This window comes from Nipponia nippon, unplaced genomic scaffold (assembly GCF_047370975.1).
Source record: "Nipponia nippon isolate SJK-2023a ecotype South Korea unplaced genomic scaffold, ASM4737097v1 scaffold_3, whole genome shotgun sequence".
NCBI lineage: Eukaryota > Metazoa > Chordata > Aves > Pelecaniformes > Threskiornithidae > Nipponia > Nipponia nippon.
Window position 1 is genome coordinate 57,977,223 of NW_028262347.1, and position 24,432 is coordinate 58,001,654.

A 24,432-nucleotide genomic window follows, 5' to 3' on the forward strand; every position below is an offset into this window, starting at 1 on the left:
CTCCCGCCTCTCTTCTCTCTTCGCCTTCCTTCTGCCCACTCCCTCTAACTCCCCATTGGCTGCGCCCACTGGGGTGTGGCGCCTCCGATTGGTCCAGAGGACAGGCCCCGCCCCGTTGCTATAGCGACGGCCCGCCCCTCCCCTCTACCCCTGCACCCCGGCTCGGCCCGTGAGGGGATGGAGGGCGGCGGTGCGGCCGCGGCAGCGCCCGACGTGGGGCCGGGGCCGGAGCCGGAGCCGGAGCCGGGGGCCGGGCTGGCGCTGGGGGCGGCGGCGGGCGCCCCCCTCGGCTACCTGCACGTCCTGTGGCAGCGGGAGGAGCCTACGGGCAAGATCCCGACCCGCCGCCTGCGCAGGGCCGCCCGCCTCCACCGCCGGCTGGGGCCTACGGGCAAGGAGAGCCACGGTGAGCGGGGGACGGCGGGGAGCGGCCGTGCTGCCGCCCGGGCCTCGGCGGGGTGGAGAGCCTCCGGTTTGGGGAGCCGGTAAAGCTTCGGCTTTCCCGTGTGCGGGGCCTCTGGAAGGAGGTCGGATCTGCTCGGTGGGCGGCTTGGGAGGGCGCCCGTCGGGAGTGGGAGAGCCCGTGGCCGGCCTCAGGAGGAGGCAAGGAGAGCGCTTCTTACCTGGCATCGTGGTCTCCTGCTTCCCCTTCTCTGGGCTGCACCAGCACCAGCGTGGTTTGGGCCCTGCACCTGGGCTCGAGTGCCAGGATGGGATGTTTCGGTAGGGAAACACTCCTTTTTCCTCTGTGCTTTCCAATAATTGCTATCTTTTCTCCATAGCTCTGAAAAGGCTGCGTGAAGCTGCCAATAGCAACGACTTGGACACAGGTAAGACTTCTGCTAGTCCTACTTGGGGCCTCTTCCTGGAAGGGTGGTTTTGTCGAGGACCTTTATTTTAGGAGAAGAGGAGGAGGGTGCAGGTAGTTCGCAGACATGGTGCTTTAGATGCTGCAAAACTAGAAACTGCTTTTCTGGAGCCTTGTTTTGTTCTCTGAGAAGAGTGAGGCTGGTTATAATATTCACTTTTTCACTGCATCTGGTTCATACTGTTAGTTTTCCAGCTGTCTCAGGCTAAATCAGCACTGCACTATTCCACCTTCTTTGGTATGTAACTTTTGCCCAATTGTAAGCAGCAAGAAAGTAGTGTTTTGGTAAGGTGGAAAACTTATGATTACCTAAGCCATACCCTGTGTGATGAGACAGTGTGACCCAGCAGATCAGAACCAGGACCAGTGCTGGACTCTGCCTCTCACAGTCACTTCAGAGAAGGCTTGTGGCCTATCTGTGACTCCCTTTACTTCTCTCTACTGTAGATTAGGTGGGGTTTGATATGAAATGTCCAGCAGCAATATTGGCCTATATTATCTGCCCCTTATCATTGTCCCTCCTTAGACTATACTGTCCCCTGTGCTGGGGGACAATGACTGTGCTGGCCTAACTGTTCATCGGACCATTCCGTGAACAGAATTGGAAACTGGTTTGACTTGTAGAAACTCCCAGTATATCAGGATGGGGGTTTGTCTGGCGTGCTTTGCCCTTCGCCTCCACAATACACCTTGTTTCATGAACTAATGGATAAAGTTCACCTGTGAGCTCTGTCGGTACAGAAAGGCTTGGCTTCCGTCACCAAGTCAAGAGGAAGAATGAAAGAATCAGGCTTTATGAAAGTCTTGGTTTCAATCCATCTCAGAGCTTTATACCTGTATTTGATACACAGGTTCCCCTGTTTACAATCCTGCTGTCTTTTGTGTACCCTGCAACTTGAGGAAGTGTCTGATGATTAATTTATTCTTCATCAACAAGTAAAAATCTTTGCCGTTTCCTGTGGTGGCATTGGGTGGGAGAGGTTATGTCATTTCCTACTGGCTTCGGGGAAGGACTAGGTAAAGTGTTCCCCATTAATGGTTCTCACTGGTAGCACTGTCAGTCTCCCTATCTTTCTTCTGGAATATCAAACATCCCCCATTAATGCCACTTCCATCTTTTCAGGTGTTCCTTTTGCTTCTGTACCACATTTAAAGCAGTAGGTGTACAGGAAGAAATTCAAATGTGACTATAATTCAGTCTCTGGAAGCTGAGACCAATGGTGACTTTCAGTGACCTGAGCTATCTAGTTTCTTGTCTCCAGTACTGGTCAGTCTTGACTGTTGCAGGATATGATATCAAAGCTCTGAAAATACAGCGAATCTGTCAGTATTTTTGACAGCTATGGAATGAGCTTTATTTTACACACTGATTACTATATCAGGATAATCTCAAAACAACAGGAGTAATAGCCCTTACAGTTGCTCTTACGCATGTTGCTGTAGATGCTACTTTTATGTCCCTAATCTTTTCAGCCTTTACTGGTCTCTTTGCCTTTCTGATACCCAATACTGGAGAGCCATACTAGTTTCGCTGTCTTTCTGTGTGAGCATGTTTTTCCCTCTCATCTGAGAAAAGGAGGTAGTTCAGGTTATAAGAAGTGCCAGTGGTGGCGTTGAAGAAGTAGCTGAGTGGAAAAGCAGGGGGAACAAGTGCGAGTAGATGATGGTATGGCTACTCGGGCTGTTCACTCGCTCACTTCAATACCTGTCTCCTAAGGGTATATTTGCACTGTTGCTGGCACGTTGGTGCACTCACCTGTCTGCTTCCCAATCAGCAGCCACCATTAGTATGGCAAAACCTGGGAGTTTCAGATGAATCTAGGAAGCGGCATATTCAAAACAGGTGCGAAGAGTTGTTTTTTCTCACTGCATGGAGTTACACTCTGAAACTTCTCACTGCACATCCATGTTGATGTGAAAAGTTTACACAGATGCAGAAAATGACTGTGTAAATCCATGGAGAAAGCCTGTAGAGGGCTAGTAAGCACAAGATGCTAATTCTGGCTTGGGAAGTGCCTGAGATGCAGCTGACTAAAGGCTGTGAGAGTTGGCCCCACATCCTTGCCATCTTTTTATACTCTTCTGTAGGCATTTGCTGCTGATTGTCCTAGGACCTTAGAGTATTTGGCTAGATGGATCCTTAGCCTTAGCCATTACAGCTGCTGGCTTATTTTTTATGGCAGTACCTGGAAGCTGGTGAAAGCTGTAACAGAGGGTGGAGGGTACACTGCCTAGGCTGCTTCTGCTGAGCTGGAATGCTGGCTGGAGCTGGTCCGAGTCCAGTTGACTTGACAGCTAGCAGAGTGTGTATCTAACCACAGAGGAGCAGGTAGCATTACCCCTTTCTGATCAGGTGCCCCTTCAGCTTACCTGCTTTCTTTTCCTCCTTGGCGCTGTCAGTGCAGCAACTCTTGGAGGATGGAACTGACCCCTGTGCTGCAGACGACAAAGGCCGGACAGCCCTGCACTTTGCCTCCTGCAATGGCAACGATCACATCGGTGAGTGGGGAGGGGGAGTTCTGTCTTCCGTGGCAGAGATTTCGAAGGATGCTCTTTATTTTGGTTCGGTGCATGACAGAGATTGCTATTTTCTGTATTTTGTCGCAAAGTTGCCAGCTGAACTCTGGCTCCAGGGCTTGCCATGTCTCCCTGCTGAAGGGGGAGCAGCAGCTCCCAGCTCTAGGGCTGTACTGGTGCAGAAGGAAGGGTGTCCTTAGTCCCAGTTCTTCCCCTCAGGGAGCCCAGGGGCAGTGGCACTGCCTGGCTCTGTGCTGGGTCCTTCCGCATTGCTGCGCAAACCTCCATCCCCTGTTTCGGCAGGAAGTTGATGAGCTGAACAGAAGCATCCCTAAGGCAGCCTTATGGTTGCCACGTGGACCTGTGGCCCATGCAGGCCTGACTGTGGGGCAAAGGGAAGGGACTGATGTGGCTCTGTTTCCTTATTTCCAGTGCAACTGCTTCTGGACCATGGGGCTGACCCGAACCAGAGAGATGGGCTGGGAAACACCCCCTTACACTTGGGTAAGTAAGTGCCACACAGATGAGCTTTGCATGCAGAGAGGTGAGGTGAACACCTCCTTGCTGTTTCTTTCTTCTCCACCTTCGTCTTTCCTGTGCATCACAGTATACATCTCCAGCTTTAAGGACCTAGGAGAGACTCTTTGCATTTCATTAGCTTAACTCCTTATGAAGGTTTAAGGGTAAGAGGTAGAGAAAATCCTTTTCCCTCCCTCTGCCAGCCCCAAGGAGCACGACATCTGTTCCAGAGAGAGTACCCAGGCTTGCACGTGAGGTTACCCTTAACAGTTGGGCTATTCTTCTGTCCCGTGGCAAAGAGCCCTTTGGGAAGCAGCAAGCTCCACGCTTGAGCAGAAACTCCTTTGTTGTTTGGTAGTACCTCTGAGTCGTGTGTCCTGTGTTTTCCCTCCCCAGCTGCCTGCACGAACCATGTTCCTGTCATCACCACACTGCTGCGCGGAGGTAACATTTCCTCTATAACAATTACAGCCTGCCCCTTTCCTGCCCTGCCCCTGTTGATACTCCCCAGGGACACTAATCCTTGAAGACAGACCTCACTTTCTGTCCTTGCTCATGCATCTTGCAGGGGCCAGAGTTGATGCCTTAGATCGAGCTGGCAGAACCCCACTGCACCTCGCTAAATCAAAGCTAAACATCCTGCAGGAAGGACTCTCCCACAGCCTGGAGGCCGTACGCCTTGAAGTGAAACAGGTAAAAGAAACAATCCCATGATCTGGTAAGGCGGTGCAGCCCCTGGCAGTCTCCTGCACCCTTTATTTAAATACCTGTTGGTAGGTTCTTAGCTCCTGTGGGGAGAGTTTGACTTTTTCCTTCTGTTTCCAGAGACCTTCCTTTTTCCCAGCCACTACTCTGAATTTTTGCAGGACCTCTCTTGGCTCTGGTAGGCCAAGGATGCATTGAATGTCTTAATTCTCAGGCTGTATGGACACTCTCTTTTCTTCGACCACCGTGTAAGACGGATGCCTTGTGGCAGGAGAGGGACCACAACATGGGGCTGTAGCCATGGCGTATGCATTCCAGCAGGCACTCTGCATTCCTAGCGCAGTCTGCCCTGCTCCGATACCTGGAGGCATGGGACAGGAAAGCAGTCACGGGGGGCTGCATCACAAATGCACCAGGTGTGGGCCTCACTTCAGGAGCCATATAGGAGCCACAAGGCTTTTCATCCTCGGTGCACAAGCAGATCCTGCTGGAGAGGGAAGCCCCTGCTCCTCGCAGTGAGAGAAGCTAGCTGGACATAAAGAAAAGCTTGGTGTGTTCAGGGCTAGACTTTGTGCTTCTTCAGCTGGGCCTGTCTCTCTTCCCTGTTCTTAAAGCAGGCACAGGGATCACAACTAGTCCGTCTGTGGCTGATCAATGCCTCTGGTGACTCACTGGGCTCTGATGCTGCCATTAGTTCTCTCCGGTTGCTTTGCATGCGTTCTTCTCTGTGGGTCGTGTATTCTGCCACATACTGCAGCGTCAAGGCTGTGCTTGGCAATTTAATTTAGTTTTTCCTGTAAAAACATCCCAGCCTGGTGCAGCTGTCTGATGTTTGCCTCTTATGCCTGTTGGTTTCAGATTATCCAGATGTTGCGGGAATACCTGGAACGTCTGGGGAGGCACGAGCAAAAGGAACAGCTGGATGACCTCTGCTCCAGGTTACAGATGACTAGCACAAAGGAACAGGTAGGCAGCGTTGAGCTACTGTGACTCACCTACTTGTGTTGTGACTGTTGTGTTTAGGAGAATGCAACTCCATGAGCAAGGTGATGTTGAAGACATGGTTATGGAAGTGCTCTTGCTCACGTTGGGTAAAGTGGGCAAGTTACATGATGACTCGTGGTACTCCTTTGGGTTCGAATTCAAAATGCAGAAAGCATCACTGTGCCTGGCAGCTCAGCAGAGAAGCTGAAGATCAGATGGGCCGAGGGCACAGGCATTTTAAGGCCAGGATCAGCACAACCACACAGGGTTGCAGGGCCTGTTTGTTTTTTTTCTACAAAAGACCAGCCCTTAGAAACAGGCTTAGAGGAAACAGCCCTGCTACCACTGTTGAGTTCTGGGTAACGACTGGCTAAATCGCGGGAGGTGGAGGTCAAGCCTCGACCTCCTGAGGAATGGCTTCTGTTGCCTTAGATTAGGACTTGTTTGATTGTGAGGACAGGAGCCCTCCTACATGATCGTGGGACCGAAGGGATCCTGTCCTAGTATAAGCTTAGCGTCAGCATTACTGGCAGTCCTGGTGCAAGGGTGGTCCCTGCTGCATGGGGGTTTCTTCTGTGTTGGTGGTCAACTGCACAACTGCATTCCTCTGCCTAACAGACGACTGTATTCTGTCAGGTGGACGAGGTTACAGACCTCCTGGCCAGCTTCACGTCACTCAGCCTGCAAATGCAGAAGATGGAGAAGAGGTAATGGGCTTCCATATCATCTTCCTGACGCAGCAGGAGAAGCCTTAGAGAGAAAAAGAGGAAGCTGAAGCTTGCTTCCCAGATCGCTGAATAAACATTGCTGCCAGCAGCCGTTCCTGCCAGATCCACTCTCCAGCGGTGGTCAGACTGTCCCTGTGGGTGCTGCCACAGCTGCCTCATGGGAAGGCAGCAGGCTTTGGACAACAGAGACAACAGACAAGTGCTGCAGCTGAGACTTTTGGAAAAAAAAAAGCTGCTCTTCTTTTTATCAGATGGGCTGGCGCTGAATAGGATACCCCTTCCAGAGATATTCTGCCTTCTCCTAAGCACTTCAGCTCAATGTAGGTGGTGGCTGATGCCCTGTGCAGTCACCAGCCCTGACCAGTGCGCGCAGCAGCTGGCCAACATCACAGAAATGCTTGGAACAGGCACCTTTTGCCACCTCTGCAGTACTCAATCACATGGCGGAGGGAGAAAGTTGATGCCTTCGACAACAGAAGGCTTTGTGCTGTGAGAAGAACACACACTTAATTCTGCATGCTAGCAGCTGAGCAAACATACTGCCTTGAGAAACGCACACCGAGGCTTAATCCTAACCTTCCCCAGAGCCTGTGGTCAGAGGGTAGGGAACCTGTCTGGTTACAAATGAGATACAAAGCTTTTAATCACTAGACTAACAGCTTTCACTGGCCCTGTTTTTAAATCACTGCTGCAAGTTAGTGCTTAAATACTACAGTGAAACACTTGCAAAAAATACCCAGGTAGACAGCTAGCAGGTCAGAGGTGCCCTGATGCAAGAAGAAAGTTTGGGGGGTGACTTAATCCTAGTGCAGTTTTACGCAGACATCTACATCTTGCAAAAAAACCCACCATGACTGACTTTTGTGTGTCCTGTTACTGGCGGTCTCGGGCAAGAGGTCCCATTGCAATAGGAGGTGTTGTGTATTCAGCCGTATTATTGGGCTGGGGTGGAGGCGGATTTACGGCTGCCTCAGCAGCACCAAACCTGGAGCTGACCCATACTGTGTTTCTTGCTTGTCACGGAGAGGTGCTGCTCCAGGACCTTAAGCGCAGGATGAGGAACGAGTTATGACCTCTGCTGGGAGCCTGAAGTGATGCAGCTACGAAGGACGCAGGGAATTGCCCTTGCTAATGTCTTGCTTCTGCGCCACTGTGGTTAGTAATGAAGATGTAGATAGCTTTGTTTTGGAGCAGGGATCCATAAATCTTGTCGGTAGGGCGCAAATAGCAGCAGGGTGACCAGAGCATGGCCAATAGCAATCCAAGTTCCCACCTGTGTGCTACACCTAAGTGACATGGTGTGCTGGTAGCGATACCCATCCCACAGCTTGGGAATCGCTGGTTTGGAAGTGTCCGTTCTTAGGAATCAGCTTAACCATGCAACAGCCACTGTGTGGAGCATTCTTCAGAGACCTTCAGGTCAGCGTGTTCTTGAATATCTGGCCTCTTGTCCAGGAAGAGGCTAAGTGGATCCCCATGTTCAAAGCTGAGATACCAGAAATACACGTGGCTTTTAGATGGGTTCGTGCGTGGGGTGCTGGAGGCCGCGGCTGGGACTAACGGTCTTGTGGTTTGGGTGGAGCTGTCACTGTGAATACTGATACTTCAATGCGATATGCTGGATGGGAAGGATCATGAGAGGGTGGGAGACAATACGACCTTTTTGTATTTTGAACTTCAATAAAATCCTGTCAGCCTTTTCAGACTCCTCAGCCAAGTTCTCTCTTTTTTCAGAGCGGCTCATTCCTCTTTCTTTACGTATGTTCCAGGCCCCAGGCAAAGCACTGGACTGGGTAGCTGCTACTCTCCTACCCGGTACTGAAATTAGAACCGACAACACAAAGTTGTTTGAACTCAAACACCAGTCTGTTTGCAGATTGAAGTACACAGTTGCTGACTCACCTTCTGACCTTGACTCCCAGAGCCAAGAAATCCAAACTTTAAATCTAGTTAGTTGCTGTGAAACCGTACAAATAGAGGAAAGAATCTCAGCGGGATTGCTTCAAGCTGGACGATGGGATCTTTTACAAAGTGGAAAAGCAGCTTTGCCCAGCCTGCACTCCTGTGTAAGTATGGAGCTGGTGGGGAGAAGGTGGCTTTGCCCCACGCCAGATGAAATGGCTGTGCTGTGAGGGGACTGCAAGGGGGTGAGGGGCTGGGGGGGATATCTGGGCAGAGAATTTCCAGGGGGGTCCCTGTGTGAGGAGCAGGTGACCTTCCTGTCCAGTCTTTACTTACCTTGTTTCTTCCCATCTTCACGGCCTAGTCTTGGTGTCCGCATACACCCAGCTGTCAACGCTTCTGCACTCAACAGCCTTGTTGCTGAGGAGACCATTAAGGTGCCTGAAGAGCAGGTGGCTGAAATGGTCTTTATTGCTGCAGTTACTTTAGTTGCTGATGTTGTCTGCTAACTAGACACAGCTTGGCAGCTTTCCTCAAAACCAGGAATATGCCTAGCTGGGACTCGAGCGAAGCTTTTAGCCTGAGCACACGTGATATTGTTGTCCACAGCTCTTCAGGCCTTTCTCTTGCCTGGTGCTGGAGTTTTTCATAGCTGCTCCTGACTGTATCCTCGGAGGGGAAAGGTGGGGGTGCTGCAGCCAGCCGAGCGTTCGCCTTGCCTCTTTCGCAGCACTGCTCCCTCCGTGGGAGGTGAGGCAGCGCTGGCAGTCCCCTGGAGACTGGTACAATGAGCTCAGGCAAATAAAATAAGCAGGCTTCTAAGAAGTTTTGCCACTGCTTTAGCGATAACACCAGATAAGAAGGAGAACAGGAGATCTGGTTTTCAGGGGGGGAAAAAAGCATCGTATAGGAATCGCCACAGTCAGTTCTGCTTTCCTGCCTCAGCGCTGAAGCACTGGGCTGCTGAGAGCCGTGTCATGTGTTTGGCACTGGGCTGAAAAAAGTTTTACGTTTCTTCACGTCAGCTGGTCATGCCAAAGCCTTGACTACCCTGCCGTGCTCAGCAGCTGTATCTCAAAAGACAGTTAGGTGCTGGGGAGGGAAAGAAGGAAAGAAATGGTTCCAGGGGAGGACGAGAGTGTGGCTTCATGCTCTGCCAAGAGCTGTTCACTGGCACTGTTTGCTTTTTCTGCTGCTCCTGGCCTAGAGTCTTTGGCCTCTTCCCCTGCCCTTGCATCCCGGGCCACAGATTTCCCTGCACAGCTCATAGGTGTGAGGCTGGTGCCAGCTTTCCACATATCCCAGAGGTGTCTGCTGCAGAAACAAAGAATGAAACCAGCAGCACAGGTTTCCCTCTGCTATTTATTTTGCCATTAAACTCCATCCAATCTCCTTGTTTTTCTTGTGCTACACCATCAAACACACCTTCCAGGTCCCTTCCTGAGCAGTGGTGCATCCTCTTCCTTGGGGCCGCGGTGTCAGACTGCCAGCACACTCTGGCAACCAGGACTTGACCCAGGGCCCTGCTTCCCCCTCACCGCTGCCTGGCCTCCAAATACCCTCCATTTCCCCTCCTCAGTCAGAGCACGGCTCTGCAGCGATGTGCCGAACCCTCAGCCACCGAACCCAGCAGCAACCTCCCTGGCTCTGCAGCTGCTGCTGTGCTGTCAGATGCATCCAAAACGAGCCAGGTTGAGGAACTGGCTCATCCAAGCAAGCGAAGACTGAAAACCTGCTTGCATCTCACTGAGGACCCACAGCAGGAGCAATGGTGCTGAACAAAGCCTCCCAACAAAGCTGCATGGATGTTATTAAGCAAAAGGCCTTCTCTGAAGCGGCCACTCACCCATGCAAGTGAATGCAAAGTGCACACTGCAGTATGTGCAAACATCAAGAATCTGTTCCACTCTTCAGCAGCTGAAATAATTAAACTCCAGGGTATCGAGCCAACATCTGAACTCCATTACTTTCTCCACCTTTGCCTTTCTAGCAGACTCCAAATCCATCATTGTAATTATCTGGCCTGCTAAAGAAGCCCTATGAAACATCACTGGCAAACCTCCCACTCTTTCATCTGCTTCCTCCGATTGTTCCGTGAACAAGACAGATCTCCTCCGTCACGGGAAGGTACTTGCAGAATGACGCCTTCTTCGTGCACGGTGCCTGGCTAGCATGGGAGAGCAACCTTGGGCAGCTCAGGGCCCACGGGGCGACGAGGTGGAAGAGCCAGCAGTTTTGATTAGGAAGCTGATAAAGGAGATATGGCAAATAGCGTTCCTCTGGGCTTTTCTGAAAGCTCTGAGAGGGAAAAAGAGCATGTGGTTGTTGGAAGAATTAAAATAATCAGCTGGCAACCTGCTAAGGCTGGCCATGGATTATGAACCAGCAGCTAAACCCAAAAGCAAATAAGCAGAATTCCCTGTAGTTAATAGTGCTACGTGCCCTGACCACCCCTATTACACCGCTATGTCTCTGGCCGGCAAGGCTGTCTTGCCGGGAGGTGCATTTGCAGTGCTGTCCTGGCTGTTTTCAGAGTGTTTGTACAAGGTGCAGTTCCCTCGAGCCTAAGGGCAGCGCTTGAGCCCATTGCTCTGCCAGGGAATTAGGAGCCGTCCTTGTAACAGCTTCCCCTGGCCTCCTGCCTCCCCCAGCCCCATGTGTCTGCAGACAGGGAAACATCCACCAGGGCTGCCAGATTTGCACATGAGTTTCTTCGTACCTGGGTCTGACACTTCGCAGCAGCATCAGGCTCATGGCATGCACACTGGGGAGATGCCCGGGCACCAGAAGTGGCACACAACTGCCAGGACTAAGTTGCTCCGCAGCGGGTAGCTATGCCTGGCTTACAGGGGAGCTGGTGCCAACCCCTAGCTGAAAAGCCCTGACCAGCCCTTGCCTCTCCCGGTCCCTCTGCTCCGTTCCAGTTCCTGGCGCGGCTGCGCTCCGTGGGTGTGGCAAACCGGCCTCTGCAGGGTTAAAGCCAAGCTCGTCAGCCCAAGTGATGACAAGTAGGAAAGAAAATGTAAGAAAGGAGTCATTAATTAAGGCGAGAAGCTGGGAGCGGAGACTGCAGAATGCTAATCAGTCTGGAGGGGAGGCTGCGTGGAAAGCAGCAATCAAACTCTTTCAGTTTTAATTAAACCCAGCTCTGTATCAAGGACATGACACCTTTTCTTCACCTTTACCTTTGAGCTGTGAAACCAGTTGGAGTGTGTACGCTGTTACTGGGCAGACAGGAATTCCCTCCTAGCTCCAGAGCCTCCCCAAGCCAGGCTCAGCATCTGCCCTGCCCACTCACGTGCTCCCCAAAACCGGGCCTTAATACCAGGCAGAGCTTAGGGATGGGAGCCAGGGCTTGCAGATGCTTGCCGTGCTAAATGCACCTTCTCCCCCAGGTTTTCTCCCTGTCTTCTCTGTCCTGTTTTATGTAGGCTTCACCCCAACGTGCACCAGTCAGTCCTGATCTGATCCACTCCTTTTGCAAGCCGGGACCAGGAGGAGCAAGATCAGGGGCAAGCAACAGCCCGGCTGCAAGTGGGCAAGAACAGGCAGCGTCCAGCTGTGCCGCATCATGGCTCCCAACCGCCATTCCCTTCTCCCTCCGATGCTTTGGGCTGCGAAGTGGGGCCTCACCCCAGAAACGATGCAGATATTTGTGTTACCTGGAGGCTGCTTGCAGCTACGCGAGCTAGCCACCAGCCACAGCATCGCATGTAAAGGGCGGCTTCAGGACTAGCCATCCCCGGGAAGGTAGGCAAAGCACGCTGGACACGTTGCCAAAAGGCATTGGCTTACAGAGGAGTGGCAGCCACTACAGGGGAAGGGAGCCAGAGAAATCAGAAACAGGGATAGCAGACGAGGGAGGCTCATGGTGCAGAGAGCAACATCAAACACTTGAATGGAAAAAGAAAAATAATTCCCAGTGCAGCGCTTCGGCTGGCCTCCACACGGAGAAAGGGGTGTCCTTGGAGCTGAGGTCTAGCGAGGCGTGCAACAGCTTCAGTGAGGGTTAGAAATACCACATTGCCTGGGAATTTTAAGAGCAGGCAGGGCAAAGCAATAAGGGAGGATTTACGCAAGCAGAAGCTGGGGACAGAAAGAGAAGAGAAATAAGGGGGGGGCTCATGGCTCTGCTTACACACACCACAGCTCTGCAAGCCCCTTGCTGCCTGATGTCCCCCATCCCTGCTGTACAACGTCTACAGCACTGAGAGTGTCGAAGGGCAAGGATGGGGCCAAAAACCCTTTGCTTGGACACAGCCTCCAGCTGCCTTGCCGAGGTCCCACCATGCATGGGGACACCAGTGGTTTCCACAGCCTGTGCAAGGCTCAGGACACCACCGATGGGGCTGCACAGCCTCCAACAACTGCACATTTGCTGCAGGCTCACGTTGGCAATCAGTGGGCTGGCAGTAAATGGCTCCTCTCTGCCAGCTGGGGCTCCCCAGCGTTAGCTCCCTTGCTTTTTTTAATTAGCTAGAAAGTGAGCAGTGTGGTCCCTGCAGATTTCCAGGCTACGGAGACCCAGTCCTTGCGTCTCCACCTGGAAAGTCAGCCTGTAGGGCTTTGCCAGGAGGGATATCTCCATGCACATGCTGGCTGTGGGCAGTGGGGCTGGGGGAAGTGAACTGCCATGGAAGGAGAATGATCTGCCTCATTCAGGGCAAATGTGTTCACTCTGAAACCTACTGCTGCCATGATGATCTGTAACTGTTTCCCAGCTTTAGCATGGAAGTCTGGAGTGTCCCACAATGTCACTGCTTTCACTAAACACTTTCTGCCAAGCTGTTCCTCTTTCACCTGCTTTTAGGGCATTATGGGTGGAGATCTGCTTCACATTAAGAGTTACACGCTCGGGAGCCACACAGCACTAATTAAATGCCATATGTAATTAAGGAAAAGGAGGGCTGTTACAATCATGTAAAGTTTACTGTAAATATTGAGCGGGGACAGTGGCAGGTCTGATGATTTACAGCCGAGGCATCCCAGTCCTGGCTGCAGGATCATGGAGGAGGTTGCTGAGGAGCTCTGTGGGGCTTGAGCTCAGTTTAATGCATCTGAATGAGCAACCTCATCTCTTTTGCTGCCAACAGAAAACTGTCTCAGTGGGGATAAGATGTGGGGTTAATGATTCTGGTCTCTCCCGGAGGAAAGCAAAGCCCCTGGGGTCAGGAAGTGTGATGCTAATGGAGATTTCTCCCTCGCCTCTCACCATGGAGGTCCTTCCACGGGCTGGTCCCTTTCCCTTCCTCAGGGCTTGCCTGGCCAGCAAAAGCAGTCCCTTTCCCCCCTCCCAGTCTCTCAGGTGACTTGTCTTTATCCCCTTCCTAGGGCTTCTTCCTGGGCTTGTCCTACAGCATCACCAAAAGCTCACAAGCCACAGGACTGATGCTCAGGGGCCACGCCTGTGCTGGCAAATGAAGCATGATCTGTCCCGCTTGCACTCACAAGCCAGGTGGCATCACAGAGTTTGTGTGCCCACGGCAAAGCTGTCTCATCCCTGAAGAGGATGGCCTCAGGTGGCTGTGATTATCTGTGGCATGTGGACTTGGCACACTGGGGAAGCCAAGTACCCTGCTCGGTTCCTCTCCCCTCTCCACCCGTGTCATGACTACGTGACAAAACCAGAGCTGTGTGAAGTCAGCCACGTGCCCAGGCCTAGCTCTGCCAGGCACCGTGGCAAATCACGGCATTGCAGCAATGCAAATCCCACCGGCTCCCTCCCATGTGTGCTAGACTGATCAAAGGCCTTGCTTGGGTGGTGTTTTTCTGGGCTTCTCCAGCAGCCTGACGATGCAGAAAAATGCTGGAGAAAGCTGCAGTGGGGCTGGGGTACAACACAGCCGAGTGATGCTCACCCGAGACCAGGAGCAGCATGACGCTGCTGGGGTGGGGAGAAGGCTCCTGCCAAAATGTGGGTGCTTTGCCAGCACGTTGCTTCCCACCTCCCTCATGCTCCCTCCTCCTCCCTTCTGCCCTCTGATTCTAGCCCCTCACTTCGCTCTGCCTTCTCACTGCTGTTTTCTGTCCCTGTGGATGGCTCCCGCCACACATTTATCATTATATTGCCCCCTATCTGTCCTCTCACCATCCCTCCTTTTCCCTCTCTCTGCTTCTCTCTCCCTCTCCTGCAACTTTCTCTTGAACACCAGCAGTGCTGGATCCATCTTAAAACCCTCAGCTTTGCTTCTTTTGTACACTTCTGCAGCGTCTGCAAAGTCAAATAAAACAAATGATGCCCTGCTAGTTACTCGGGAGCACCAGACTGTGGTCAGACGGCTTGTACAGCCTCCGCCGCCGCCTCCAGCCCAAACTGCAGAGTCCCGCGCCAGGCAGAGATTGTATCCGGCACACAGCAAATGTGGCAGGCGAAGGAAATTACTGGGGTTTATTCAGGTCAAGCAGAGGAGAAATTCCAGCACCTTCTGGTGAATGTGATTTTTGTCCCACCATGCTATCCCCATGGCACTTCCCATCCTTCCTCTGGTCAGGCCGGGGGGATGCTTGGCCCCGCTGCGAGGTGTCGTTGAGCTGCTACCAGAGCCAAGGGCTCCTCCACAGGTGCTTGAGGCAGCAGGAGACAGAGCAGGGGAAAGTTCTGCTCCCAGGCAGACATGGGTCCCACAGCAATCCCACAGCAGTGGCTGTTCTGGAAGATGTCCCAACCCACTGTGCGGTGTTGGCCTCGCGCTCTCCTAGAAACCCTCTCCATCAGGTAGAAAGGGGCACTGAAGAGATATAGGATTGAACTAAGTGCACACGGGTCTGTTTCTTTCTCCTTCGCCTCACCACAACTGTCACCTGGCTCCACAGCTCATTTTGCAGCTTAGCTACTTTATTCTGCTTTGGTGACAGCAATCAATTCACTCACAGTCACCACCATCATGCGGAAAAACCTGTCTGGCCAAGTCAGTAAACCACACACATAGGGCTAATATCAATGAATAATGTCACTGCTCAGAGAGCAACAGGTCCTTCAGCCCCAGAAAGAAGGGATGAAACCGAGTAGCAAGCAAAGGTCAAAGAGGAGGCAGCAATCCACCTGGAATTTGCAAAGGGCAAACAGAAAGTAAGCAGAGGGGTGGATCAGTTTGAGCAATGTGGTGGAAGGAGGAGTTACCAGGTTTGTTTAGGAAGAACTGGGGATGGCAATCAGGAAATATTTCTGTACTGCAAGCGGCATTAGGAAGTGGGACAGTGTCCTGCAGGATCTGCTTGCAAGAGCTAAAGCCAGGTGGGACAGAGCTCTGGGGAATATCCTCCAGCGAGTACTTCTGGTGGGGCAGGGTGGAGGGAACAGACTGGACAGATGGTCCTTTCCTCCTTGACCTTCAGAGAAGCCACAGGTGCAGGGGGAGGCACACAGAGGTGTCAGCACACAAGCCTTTCTAATCTTCACCTGCTGTGGCATAAATGATTTGAGTATGACTAGTGACTGCGGCAGTGTTTGCATCATCAAGCTGTTGGCACGGACAGCTGACTTGCACGTGAGACTGTGGCAAAGGTGCTCTGATCTGGATGCAGGGGCTAGGGAAAGGGATGGAGGTAGACTAGGGCTGCCCCTGGACCATGGGAAAAGGACATGTGGGCAAGGGACAGTGTTTTACCACTTGGGGCTGGGCACAGCACCCCAGCCCTGCCAGGAAGAGAGGCTGCCAGACCCCTATTGACACTTGGGTCCCCATGCACTCTCTCCGCCCTTCCCACCCATGCTCTGATGTGCCTTTAACAGCTTGGATTTCCTACCAGGATTTTTTCATTTTGGTTGTCTCCCTCTTAGAGTGTCAAGGTGCTGCACAAACTTAGCAAGTTAGGAAGCTGGGAAATGGAGGCCTCAAAACCTGTTGCAGGAATGACACCCAGGTAGCTTGGCATCACATTAACGTGTCCCTCCACTCTGCATTTGTGTGGGTGGATTGTGCCATTCCTATATGAATGCTGTGGGCCAGTGAGTGAAGGTGAGTGGGGACAATGGGTTAACCATTGCCACAGGAGGTTTCGGTGGCTCTGCTGTGTCCATTCCCCTCTCCCCATTATTCCGCCCATTTGGGAATGGAGTGGTTACTCACAGGCCGGAAAACGGGCTTCTTCACTTTGCTCATCTGTAATGAACAGTCAGAAACTCCTCAGTTCCTCTTGGACAGGTCATGGCTAGGGGATGGCCAGCTGTTGCCAGCCTTTCCTCCTCCAGTAGCTCCTTCTGCACAAAGACCATGGCATCTTGTAGCTGGTGAGTCCATGCTCTGGCATCATGACTGGCACCTCCAGGGTCCCTCTTCCTGGTGTTCCCCTCTGGAACCTGGGTCAGCTCAGTGTTGCCTCCATAGAAACCTCTGGTGCTGTTGGTGAAACCCTTACCCACATTGACCATGTGGACTTCCTTTCCAACTCTCTCCTTCTTCCTGGTTTTGGTCTGGAAAAAGAGGCAGGTGAAGACCTGCTTGAAACGCTTGCGGAAATGCTTGGAGATGAGGGCATAGACGATGGGGTTGAGGCAGGAGTTGGCGTATGAAAGGCAGTGGGAAGCCAGGCGGCAAGCGTAAGTGGCTTGGTTGAAGGGGAAGTGGCCAAACCAGAAGCACAGGATGACCAGGTGATGGGGCAGCCAGCAGAGGCAGAACAGGATGGCCACAGCCACAATCATCTTGGTGACTTTACACTTGGCCTTCCGGGACTCTGAGATCCTTTCTATGGGGTCTACGGAGGTCCACAGGAACTTGATGGTCCTGGCGTATGCCAGGCTCACCACACTCACAGGCAGGAGGTATCCAAAGACAAAAGTAAAGATGTCCAGAATCTTTCGGCGCTGGTCCTCCCAGATGGGGACACAGATGGGAACCCTGTGGTAATGGACAATGTGGTAGTAACTGAGGTAAGGCCCCGCGAAGAGCAGCGACAGCGACCAGATTGCTACGATGGCCACTCCTGCATTTCGGGAGGTACGGAGATCCCGGGACTTCAGTGGATAGCGAATGGCCAGGTACCTGGCAAGGAGGGGACAGAGAAGGAGAGACCAAACAGAACATGGGTGAGATGACACCTTGTTGCCCTCCTGCCCTGTGGAGCTGCCATCTGTGCACCCCCCCCCCCACGCAGCCACCCCTCTCCACCTCTTGGTAGGGAGTGTTACGGTGAATTCACACAGAGATCAGGGTCATCCCAACAGTTGGTCTGGGATCTCTGTTGCCCACTCTGCTGTGCTAGCTCAGGAAAGGCAAGCAGCATGCCTCTTGAACCAGGGAAGAGAAGGACAGGAGCAGGACCCAGAGGGCTCTCTCTTTCCCCTCTGGTGCATTGCTGCCCTGGGGTTTTGCTGTTCTTGGTTTTGCGTGGTAGACATCAAACCTCAGCATGTGCCTGCACTACTTCCTAAGTGAGGGCTGGGTAACCAGGCCAAGAGCTTGACTTGGTGCTGGAAGAGGGCACGGGGAGACAGGGAGGCTGGCTCTGCTGGCCTTGCCTCTGGGGAGACCCTACCTGCTCCTTACAGGACACTCAACAGGGTAAGGACTGGCCTTTCTCCCACCCCTTAGCTCAAGGGTGGCAAGCAGGTTGTCCCTGAGCTGAGGGACTCAAGAGGGAGAGGATGCTTGCCTGTCAACAGAGACGGCAGCCAAGGTGAAGCTGCTGGCGTACATGGTGAGGTAGATCAGGAAATGCACAGCCTTGCAGGCAAAGGCCCCAAAGAGCCACCCATCCAGGGTGTAAATGGTGGCCTGGAAGGGGACGCAGCAGATGATGAAGCACAGGTCAGCCATGGCCAGGTTAAGGATGAAGAGGTTGGTGGTATTGTACTTGACTTGGCTGTTCCACAGCAGCACGGCCAGCACCAGCCCGTTCCCCACAGTGCCCAGGAGGAAGATGAGGGAGAAGACGATGGGCACGATAATCCCTGCGGCTCGCAGCTCCGGGCTGTCAGAGGAGGTGTTCCAGCCTCCCGGCATCTCCCCATCTGACTGCGGGGACCTGCGAGGGAAGAAAGGGAGACACAGCACCTGTGCATGGCCATAGGTAAGTGGGTGCTGCTTGGTGTTGACCACAGTGGCCACCAGAGCTCTGGCCCTAAGATGCCTGATGCTGGCCTTTGTCTGACGCTCACATTTCTCCCAGAGATGCCAATCCCAACCACCTAGTTAAAAGATGACATCGAGGTCCTCGTGATGTCACTGGCAAGAATGCTGTTGGGATCAGTCAGCCCACATCTGCCTGACTTGAGTAGAGCTGAAGCCCCTTTCTCCTGCCCGCATTCACATCCCCACCATGGCACCTCCTGTGCTCCCAGCCCCCTGAAGGACCCCCTGGTCTGCCACCTGGCCTCCCCTACATTCCTCCTACAATCCCAAAGCCGCTAAACCTCTTGGGATTGCTTGCTTTGGCGAGCCTAAATCCTGGCTGGTGTTCAACAGGGCTCAGCAAGGGACGCGAGGCCATAGGGACTGTGAGTGGTTCTGGCACCCTCATCCCGGGGCTGTGCCACCTCTGGCAGCAGGGACCTGATGCCTGGACGACACCCTGCAGCAGCAGTACCCTGCCACGCTCCTGCCTCAAGGGAGCTCCTTCAGCTGGGACCACCTCCACCCTGGAGCTGGCTGCCCCTTGCTCCCTTTGCAGCAGTTATGCTCCACAGAGGAGCGGTGACTCGGGGCAGCTCTTCCTGATGCTGAGAGGTGGTCACGGGCTGGATGGTGGCAGCTAGGAGAGGATGGGGGAGACCTTGGAGCCGCCTGAAGCACAACACGATGCTCATGGCGAAGGAGTGTAATTATTACTGCAGCTCAAGGTATTGTGATTTGCTGCAAAACTTCCTCCAGCCCTGAGTAACATTGCGCTCAGGGGGGGAGCAACAACAGCCTGTCTCCTAACGAGCCTTCCCTGTGTTGTGCTATCGTTAGAACAAATTGTCCTTCGCTAAGCAGCAACCAAGAGGGAAAGACACTGTTATCTAGCAACTGCTGACATGCAATTAACTCTTGTTTGGGTCATGCAAGCTCCTTTGCCCCATGGTCCCTCATCCCTTGGCTCACGCCGCTTCTCCTTCCTATCAGCCTCTCTGTAATGCACCGAAAGGTTGCCTGTGCTTCTCTGGCTCTGTGGTCCCCTCTGTCCTACTGGTAACTATCTGGCTCCTCCATCTTGGCCCTGTGGACCCCGGTCGCCCTGGACCCCGGTCACCCTCTGGGCACACACTCACACATAGGCAGCGGAGCATTTCTGGGCACTGTCGTGTCCCTGCTCAGGGAGCCCGAGGCTGCCCTTTGCTTGAGAAGCCGGCACTCACCTCTGTAAGAAAGGGCCTGCAGCTTCGCCGCTTGCTTGGGGGAGACCCCTGGTCCAGCCCGGACAGCAGCGGCGAGAAGGATGCGGGTGACCAGAGAGTTCGTCTGGGCAGCGCCGTCACCCCTGCCTGGTGCTCCGCTGCCTCCCCTGCCTGCTGCCACCTCTGCTCTCTCTTCTTCTGGCTTGCACACACGGCTGTCTCCTTCTAGAGCTCCTCTGCTCTCTCTCTCTCTCTCTCTGTCTCCCCCTTTTCCCTCCCTCTGCTTTTGCTGCTGATCCATTGATCTCTGGTTTGTTTTTTTTCTCCCCTATCCCTGAGGTTGGGTTTGGAGTTAACTCCTCTCTGCCCAGCCTTCCTGTGGACTCAGCTGCTCCCCGTGCCAGTGAGGAGGGGACAGCGGAGAAAAAGCCTGCTGCTCTCCAGTGGGAGAGGGTGGATGGAGGGGGCAGGGTCCCATGGACCCCAGCGGGCCTTGCGGGCACCCCTCGACGCTGGGTGTTCAGCACATGTTGCCCAACACCTGCAGGGAACATGAATATCCCACCACAGTGAGCCTGGCCCCTGCCCCACCCTTGGGATATGGGTCTAAACCCTCTGGAGCACAAGCAATTAATTGCTATTACTAGCTGTTATTAATTGTTAGTAGCACAGCACAGAGCAGATCAAGTCTCTCCCACAATGTGTGACCCAGGGAAGGAGCAGAAAGCAGCTTTTGGTTTCCATCCAGCCCAGGTCTGCCCTCCACCAGCACTGCCCGGGCACTGCAGTGTGGGGAGGGAGGACAAGCCATGCAGGGAGGCCATCTGCAGAGGTTCAGCTCCTTCGCTGCTGTCCAGGACAGCATGTGTGCCAGCTGATGTGCTGAGAGGTGACAGTGACCCACGCAGCCCTCCTGCCCCACCGCCCCGCCACCATGTCCACCCCCGCGACGGGACCTGTGCCCTGTGGACTTCCAGGTGCACTGAGTCCAAGCACAGCTTGGTGGTCCTTTCCGGGCAAGACCCAAAGGCCACCGGCTGCTCTTCGCTGGAAAGGTGCTGGACACCTCTTCCAACGATGGGGCAGGATGTGGAGGAGGAGGAGGCGGTGCTGGCCCCTTCCCCTCCACGGCAGCCCTGATGCCCCTTGTCAGAGGCACCCCTCAGCCTGGCGGGAGGGACGGTGCGTCCTCCCCTCCCTGCCTGCCCCTCTGGCGGGAGGGAGCAAGGTGTCCCTGCCAGCTTGCTATCAGCCGCTGTAACCAGGGAAAAGGGGAAGGCCGTGCCTTGGGACGTGGTGATAACCCGGGGGATGCGGCGGAGTGAGAGCCCACAGCCCAGCACAACCCGCTGCAGTGCTGCTTTGCCATGGAGGGCTCCCACCGTGGCTGCCTCCTCCTGCTCCTCCTCTGCCTGCTGCCGCCACCGGGCACCGTGGGCCCACTGCCACCACCGGAGGAACCCCAGGAGCCACCGCCGCTGCCATCCAGCACCGCTGACCCTGCCACCCACCTGCTGCGCGGCCGCCCCTCGGCCCCCGTGCGGCCCTACAGCCTCTCGCTCTCCCCCGAGGACTACCGCTACTCTCCCAAGCCCCGGCACCTGCGGCCTGGGCGGCTGCGCCGGCTGCTGGGCTCAGCCTTTGACCCCTTCTGGATGGCGGCCGAGGAGCCCCGTGGCCGCAACGGCAGCGTCCCCGAGGAGAACCTGGAGTCCCTGAGCCGGGACCTGGCGGAGGGGGCCGGGCGCTACCGCCGCAAGCTGTGGCGGGAGGCAGAGGGGCTGGAGCTGCCCACCCTGCTGCCCCCTCGCCTGGGGCTGCCCCCCGAGCTGCTGGAGGCCCTGGCCCGCCGCCTGCGGCAGTGGCTGGTGGAGCGGGCCGCCTGCCGACTCACCTCCACCTGGGTCGATCTGGGACCCGTCTTCTGGCCCCGCTGGGTGCGCCACACCGCCTGCGAGACCAGCACCCCTGGCTGCTCCTGGCCCCCTGGCATGACCTGCCGCCCCGCGCAGCTCACCCACATCAAGCTGCTGGCCTGGCACTGCTGGGCGCCCCAGAGCCCCGGACCCCCGCAGTGTGCCTGGCGGCAGATCCCCTACCCCGTCGTGGCTGCCTGCAAGTGCTCCTGCCGCTGAGGGGGCTGCGGGGGGCTGCAGAGGGACCCCCGGCACCTGTTCCTGCAGCCAAACGGCCTGAAGAGGCGAGCAGCAGCCTGGACTCACCCCCGGGGCTGGGGAGATGGGGGGGTCCCCAAACTGGAGAAATAAACCACCAGAAGGAAGTGGGAGCGGCCGCAGGCATTGCTGTTTCTCACCAAAGCCCCCAGGTGGGGAGGCATTAGGCGGGGGCCCTTGTGCGGTGCTTGTCTCTGGTGAAGGATGCAGGACGGGAAAATCACGGCACCCGACCGTGGCAGGTTCAGACCCTGTTTGCATCAGCCCCAACGGGCTCGGTCCAAGCTGAGGCATCCCTGCCTGCCTGGGCAGGACTGTGGCAGGGAGAAAGGGCAGAGGGATGCCAGTGGGGAAGGGGTGGAGGGAGGTGGGTTGCAGCTCAGGGTGGAAATGACGGTGTGGAGAGGGGCTGGAGGGTGTCAGCAGAAAGGGCGGCAGGTTTGGGACTGCAAGGAGGCAGCCTGGCAAGGATGGAAGAAGTGGAAGGTGGGCAGGGATGCAGGGCTGGAAGCGTCTGTGGGAGTGGGTGTGTATGGAAATGGGACAGGATAGTCCCCTCCTTCGAGGTACAACGGGTGAGATACAGGGATCCCGCACCTATCCTACATGGTGTAGAGGGTGACGGCTTGAGACCTCAGGGGAAGCCTGGCAGAGCAGTGTATGGGGTCTGGGGTGGGTTGGTGAGCCCAGGGTGGGAACTGCATCCTCAAAAAGTGGCATCTGCCTCTACATCTCACCCAGCAAAAAGTCCTCTGCTTTCTGGCCTAAAAGCTGCAAAGAGCTGCAGACCAGACCTAGGTTGGGAGGCCTTGAAGAAATAAAGAGCTGCAGGCTTTGCCTGGGAATGCAATATTAACACGGTGCCTGCAGTCAATGGGTGCTGCATTATTAATTTCCAGCGTGCCATCGTCTGACCCTCCTGCCTTCCCGAGGCTCCAGCACTCCCTGCACCGCCACGCAAACCGCAGTCTGCTGCAGAGCTCGGCCTTGAAGCAGGCGGAGAGGCAGCAGAAGTGCGGGGGTTGGCTGCCAAGGGGCCTGGGAAAGACAGAGGGGAGAGGGAGGTCAGGGCATCAGGTGAGGAGAGGAGGAGGAGGAGAAGCGGGGAGCAGATGTGTGCACGCAAGAACAAGTGTGTGCATTTCAGGGGAGGGAGGCTGCTGCTGCTCTTGCCTGCAGCTGAGCAGCAAGACGTCTGTACGACTGCTCTCCCATTCAGGGAGGACATGAAAGCTGGAGCAGGGTTAAACTGCTTGAGTTGGTTGCCCTGAGTGGAGCAGAGACAGCGGCAGGGCTGCCTGCACAAGCCCAGGGGAGAGGGGGAGGCCTGTGCTGGGGACCAGCAGGAGGGAGGGAGGCGGGGAGCATGGTACAGGTGTGCAATGGAGGTGTGCAGGTAGGGGGAAGCAAGGGGGTGCACATGCATCAGGCTCAGAACGGCAGTGATTTGGTTTTGGGACTCAAACCCTCTGTACCCGAGCCCATCTGGCTGAAGCTTCATCTCTTCCAGGTTGCAAAAGAGGCCTGAGTGCAACCCCCTGCCATTTCCCCATTACATTCTCCATTCCCAAAATATTGCCCTTTGATAAGAGGGGCCTGGCACCACACAGAGGGAACTCCATATCATACTTTATCAGCAGGCTGAGCTCAGGGCCCTGCGGAGACAGAAAATTAAATAAAATCATGACACAGAAACACTACCAGGTGCTCTAACAAGGTCCGGTGGCAGCCCTATAGAAAATGCGTTTCTCCCCTGCCTTTTGCATCCCATAAAGCGCTGCAACCCTGGATTAACTTCTGTGTTCTTCTGCACTTGCTCTGATTCAGGTCAGGCACGTTATCACCCCATAGCTCGCTCCCTGACTGCCTAACGGCAGGTAGCGTTTTTGGAGCAGGTCTTTGCTGACATGACCCAGTGCCCCAGCACCCAAGCACAGCACAGCCTCATTTTGGCTGGAGCCTGCCCTGGGCTGCAGGCAGCTTCTCAGTTCAGCACACGGGCAGACAGCAGGACACACGTGATTTCTCATCTGGAGCAAAACCGATGCAAACAAAGCAACCCTGAGAGATGCCCAGGACCCACTTGTTCCTGCTTGAGAGCTAAATCGCTACCCCAGCACAGCTTGGAAGAACAAATCCAGAGATCCCAGCCTGCTGTGTTCTCTGCTGTGTGAAAATTGCAGCTGATGGAGGAAAATTACAGGTTTTAGTCACCTGCTCTGACCCCGGCCTCCGCCCCAGGCAGACACAGGCCCTCTTGCCAAGCTGCTGGCCTCTGCCACTTTGACTTGCCTGCTGCCTGGCAGCCTCTCTGGGGCGAGATGCAGCTCCCAGGGTGGGTTTGGGAGTGCCACAGCAATGGGCAAAGCTTTAGAGCTGGCCCTGAGGACCAAGCAAGCCTCACACCCAATACCTGAGAGTGAGAAGGGGAGAAAGGAGCACCCGAGCTTCGGCTGGCCCATGTCCTCTTTCCCAAACAAGCTGCCGGTGGCACAGGTTGCCAAGGGCTTGGGAAACCCCCTGCCTCAGTGGGGAATTATGGCGGGCAGATCTGCCGGCGTGACGCTGCTGGACCCACAGGAGAGTGCGGAGGAAGCGGGCAACCTCGGGCATACCAGCAACGCTACATTTCCATTGGCAGGAGAGAGCAGGAGCTGCGCGCCCAGCGCCCAGACTGAGGCTTCAGGGAAGGCACAGCAGAGAGTCCGGTCACAGCGAGAGAGGATGGGGATGGGCTGCAGCTCCTGGATGAGAAAACAAGAGCCGGACAAATACCCG

General features: G+C 54.8%; 3 protein-coding genes across 9 annotated transcripts; 2 read left to right on the plus strand and 1 right to left on the minus strand.

Annotated features, from left to right (window-relative positions):
• Positions 1-144: 144 nt before the first annotated feature.
• ANKRD54 (ankyrin repeat domain 54) lies at positions 145-8,026 on the plus strand. Its single transcript, XM_087765293.1, has 8 exons — positions 145-406; positions 783-830; positions 3,269-3,367; positions 3,818-3,889; positions 4,301-4,348; positions 4,473-4,597; positions 5,468-5,575; positions 6,230-8,026. Exons 1-8 carry the CDS (start codon positions 178-180, stop codon positions 6,302-6,304), a joined length of 804 nt encoding a protein of 267 aa, XP_087621419.1. The 5' UTR covers positions 145-177; the 3' UTR covers positions 6,305-8,026.
• On the minus strand, positions 8,011-24,284 carry GALR3 (galanin receptor 3). Of its 7 annotated transcripts, XR_015706428.1 has the most exons (6): positions 24,068-24,284; positions 17,818-18,189; positions 16,293-17,207; positions 10,070-10,521; positions 8,560-9,537; positions 8,011-8,139 (listed from the first exon to the last, which is right to left on the minus strand). XR_015706428.1 is itself a non-coding variant. In XM_087765290.1 (4 exons), the coding sequence occupies exons 1-3, from the start codon at positions 24,265-24,267 to the stop codon at positions 16,322-16,324; spliced, it is 1,458 nt and encodes a 485-aa protein (XP_087621416.1). In that variant the 5' UTR covers positions 24,268-24,284; the 3' UTR covers positions 10,937-11,189; positions 16,293-16,321. The 7 variants fall into 7 exon arrangements, 4 of the variants coding, with proteins under 4 accessions (XP_087621416.1, XP_009473467.2, XP_087621415.1 ...); XR_015706427.1 differs by having other exon boundaries at positions 8,560-10,521; XR_015706429.1 differs by lacking the exon at positions 24,068-24,284 and adding an exon at positions 19,502-19,638 and having other exon boundaries at positions 8,560-10,521.
• LOC104021685 (noggin) lies at positions 20,846-24,164 on the plus strand. Its single transcript, XM_087765294.1, has one exon. The coding sequence runs from the start codon at positions 20,848-20,850 to the stop codon at positions 21,613-21,615; it is 768 nt and encodes a 255-aa protein (XP_087621420.1). The 5' UTR covers positions 20,846-20,847; the 3' UTR covers positions 21,616-24,164.
• Positions 24,285-24,432: the final 148 nt, after the last annotated feature.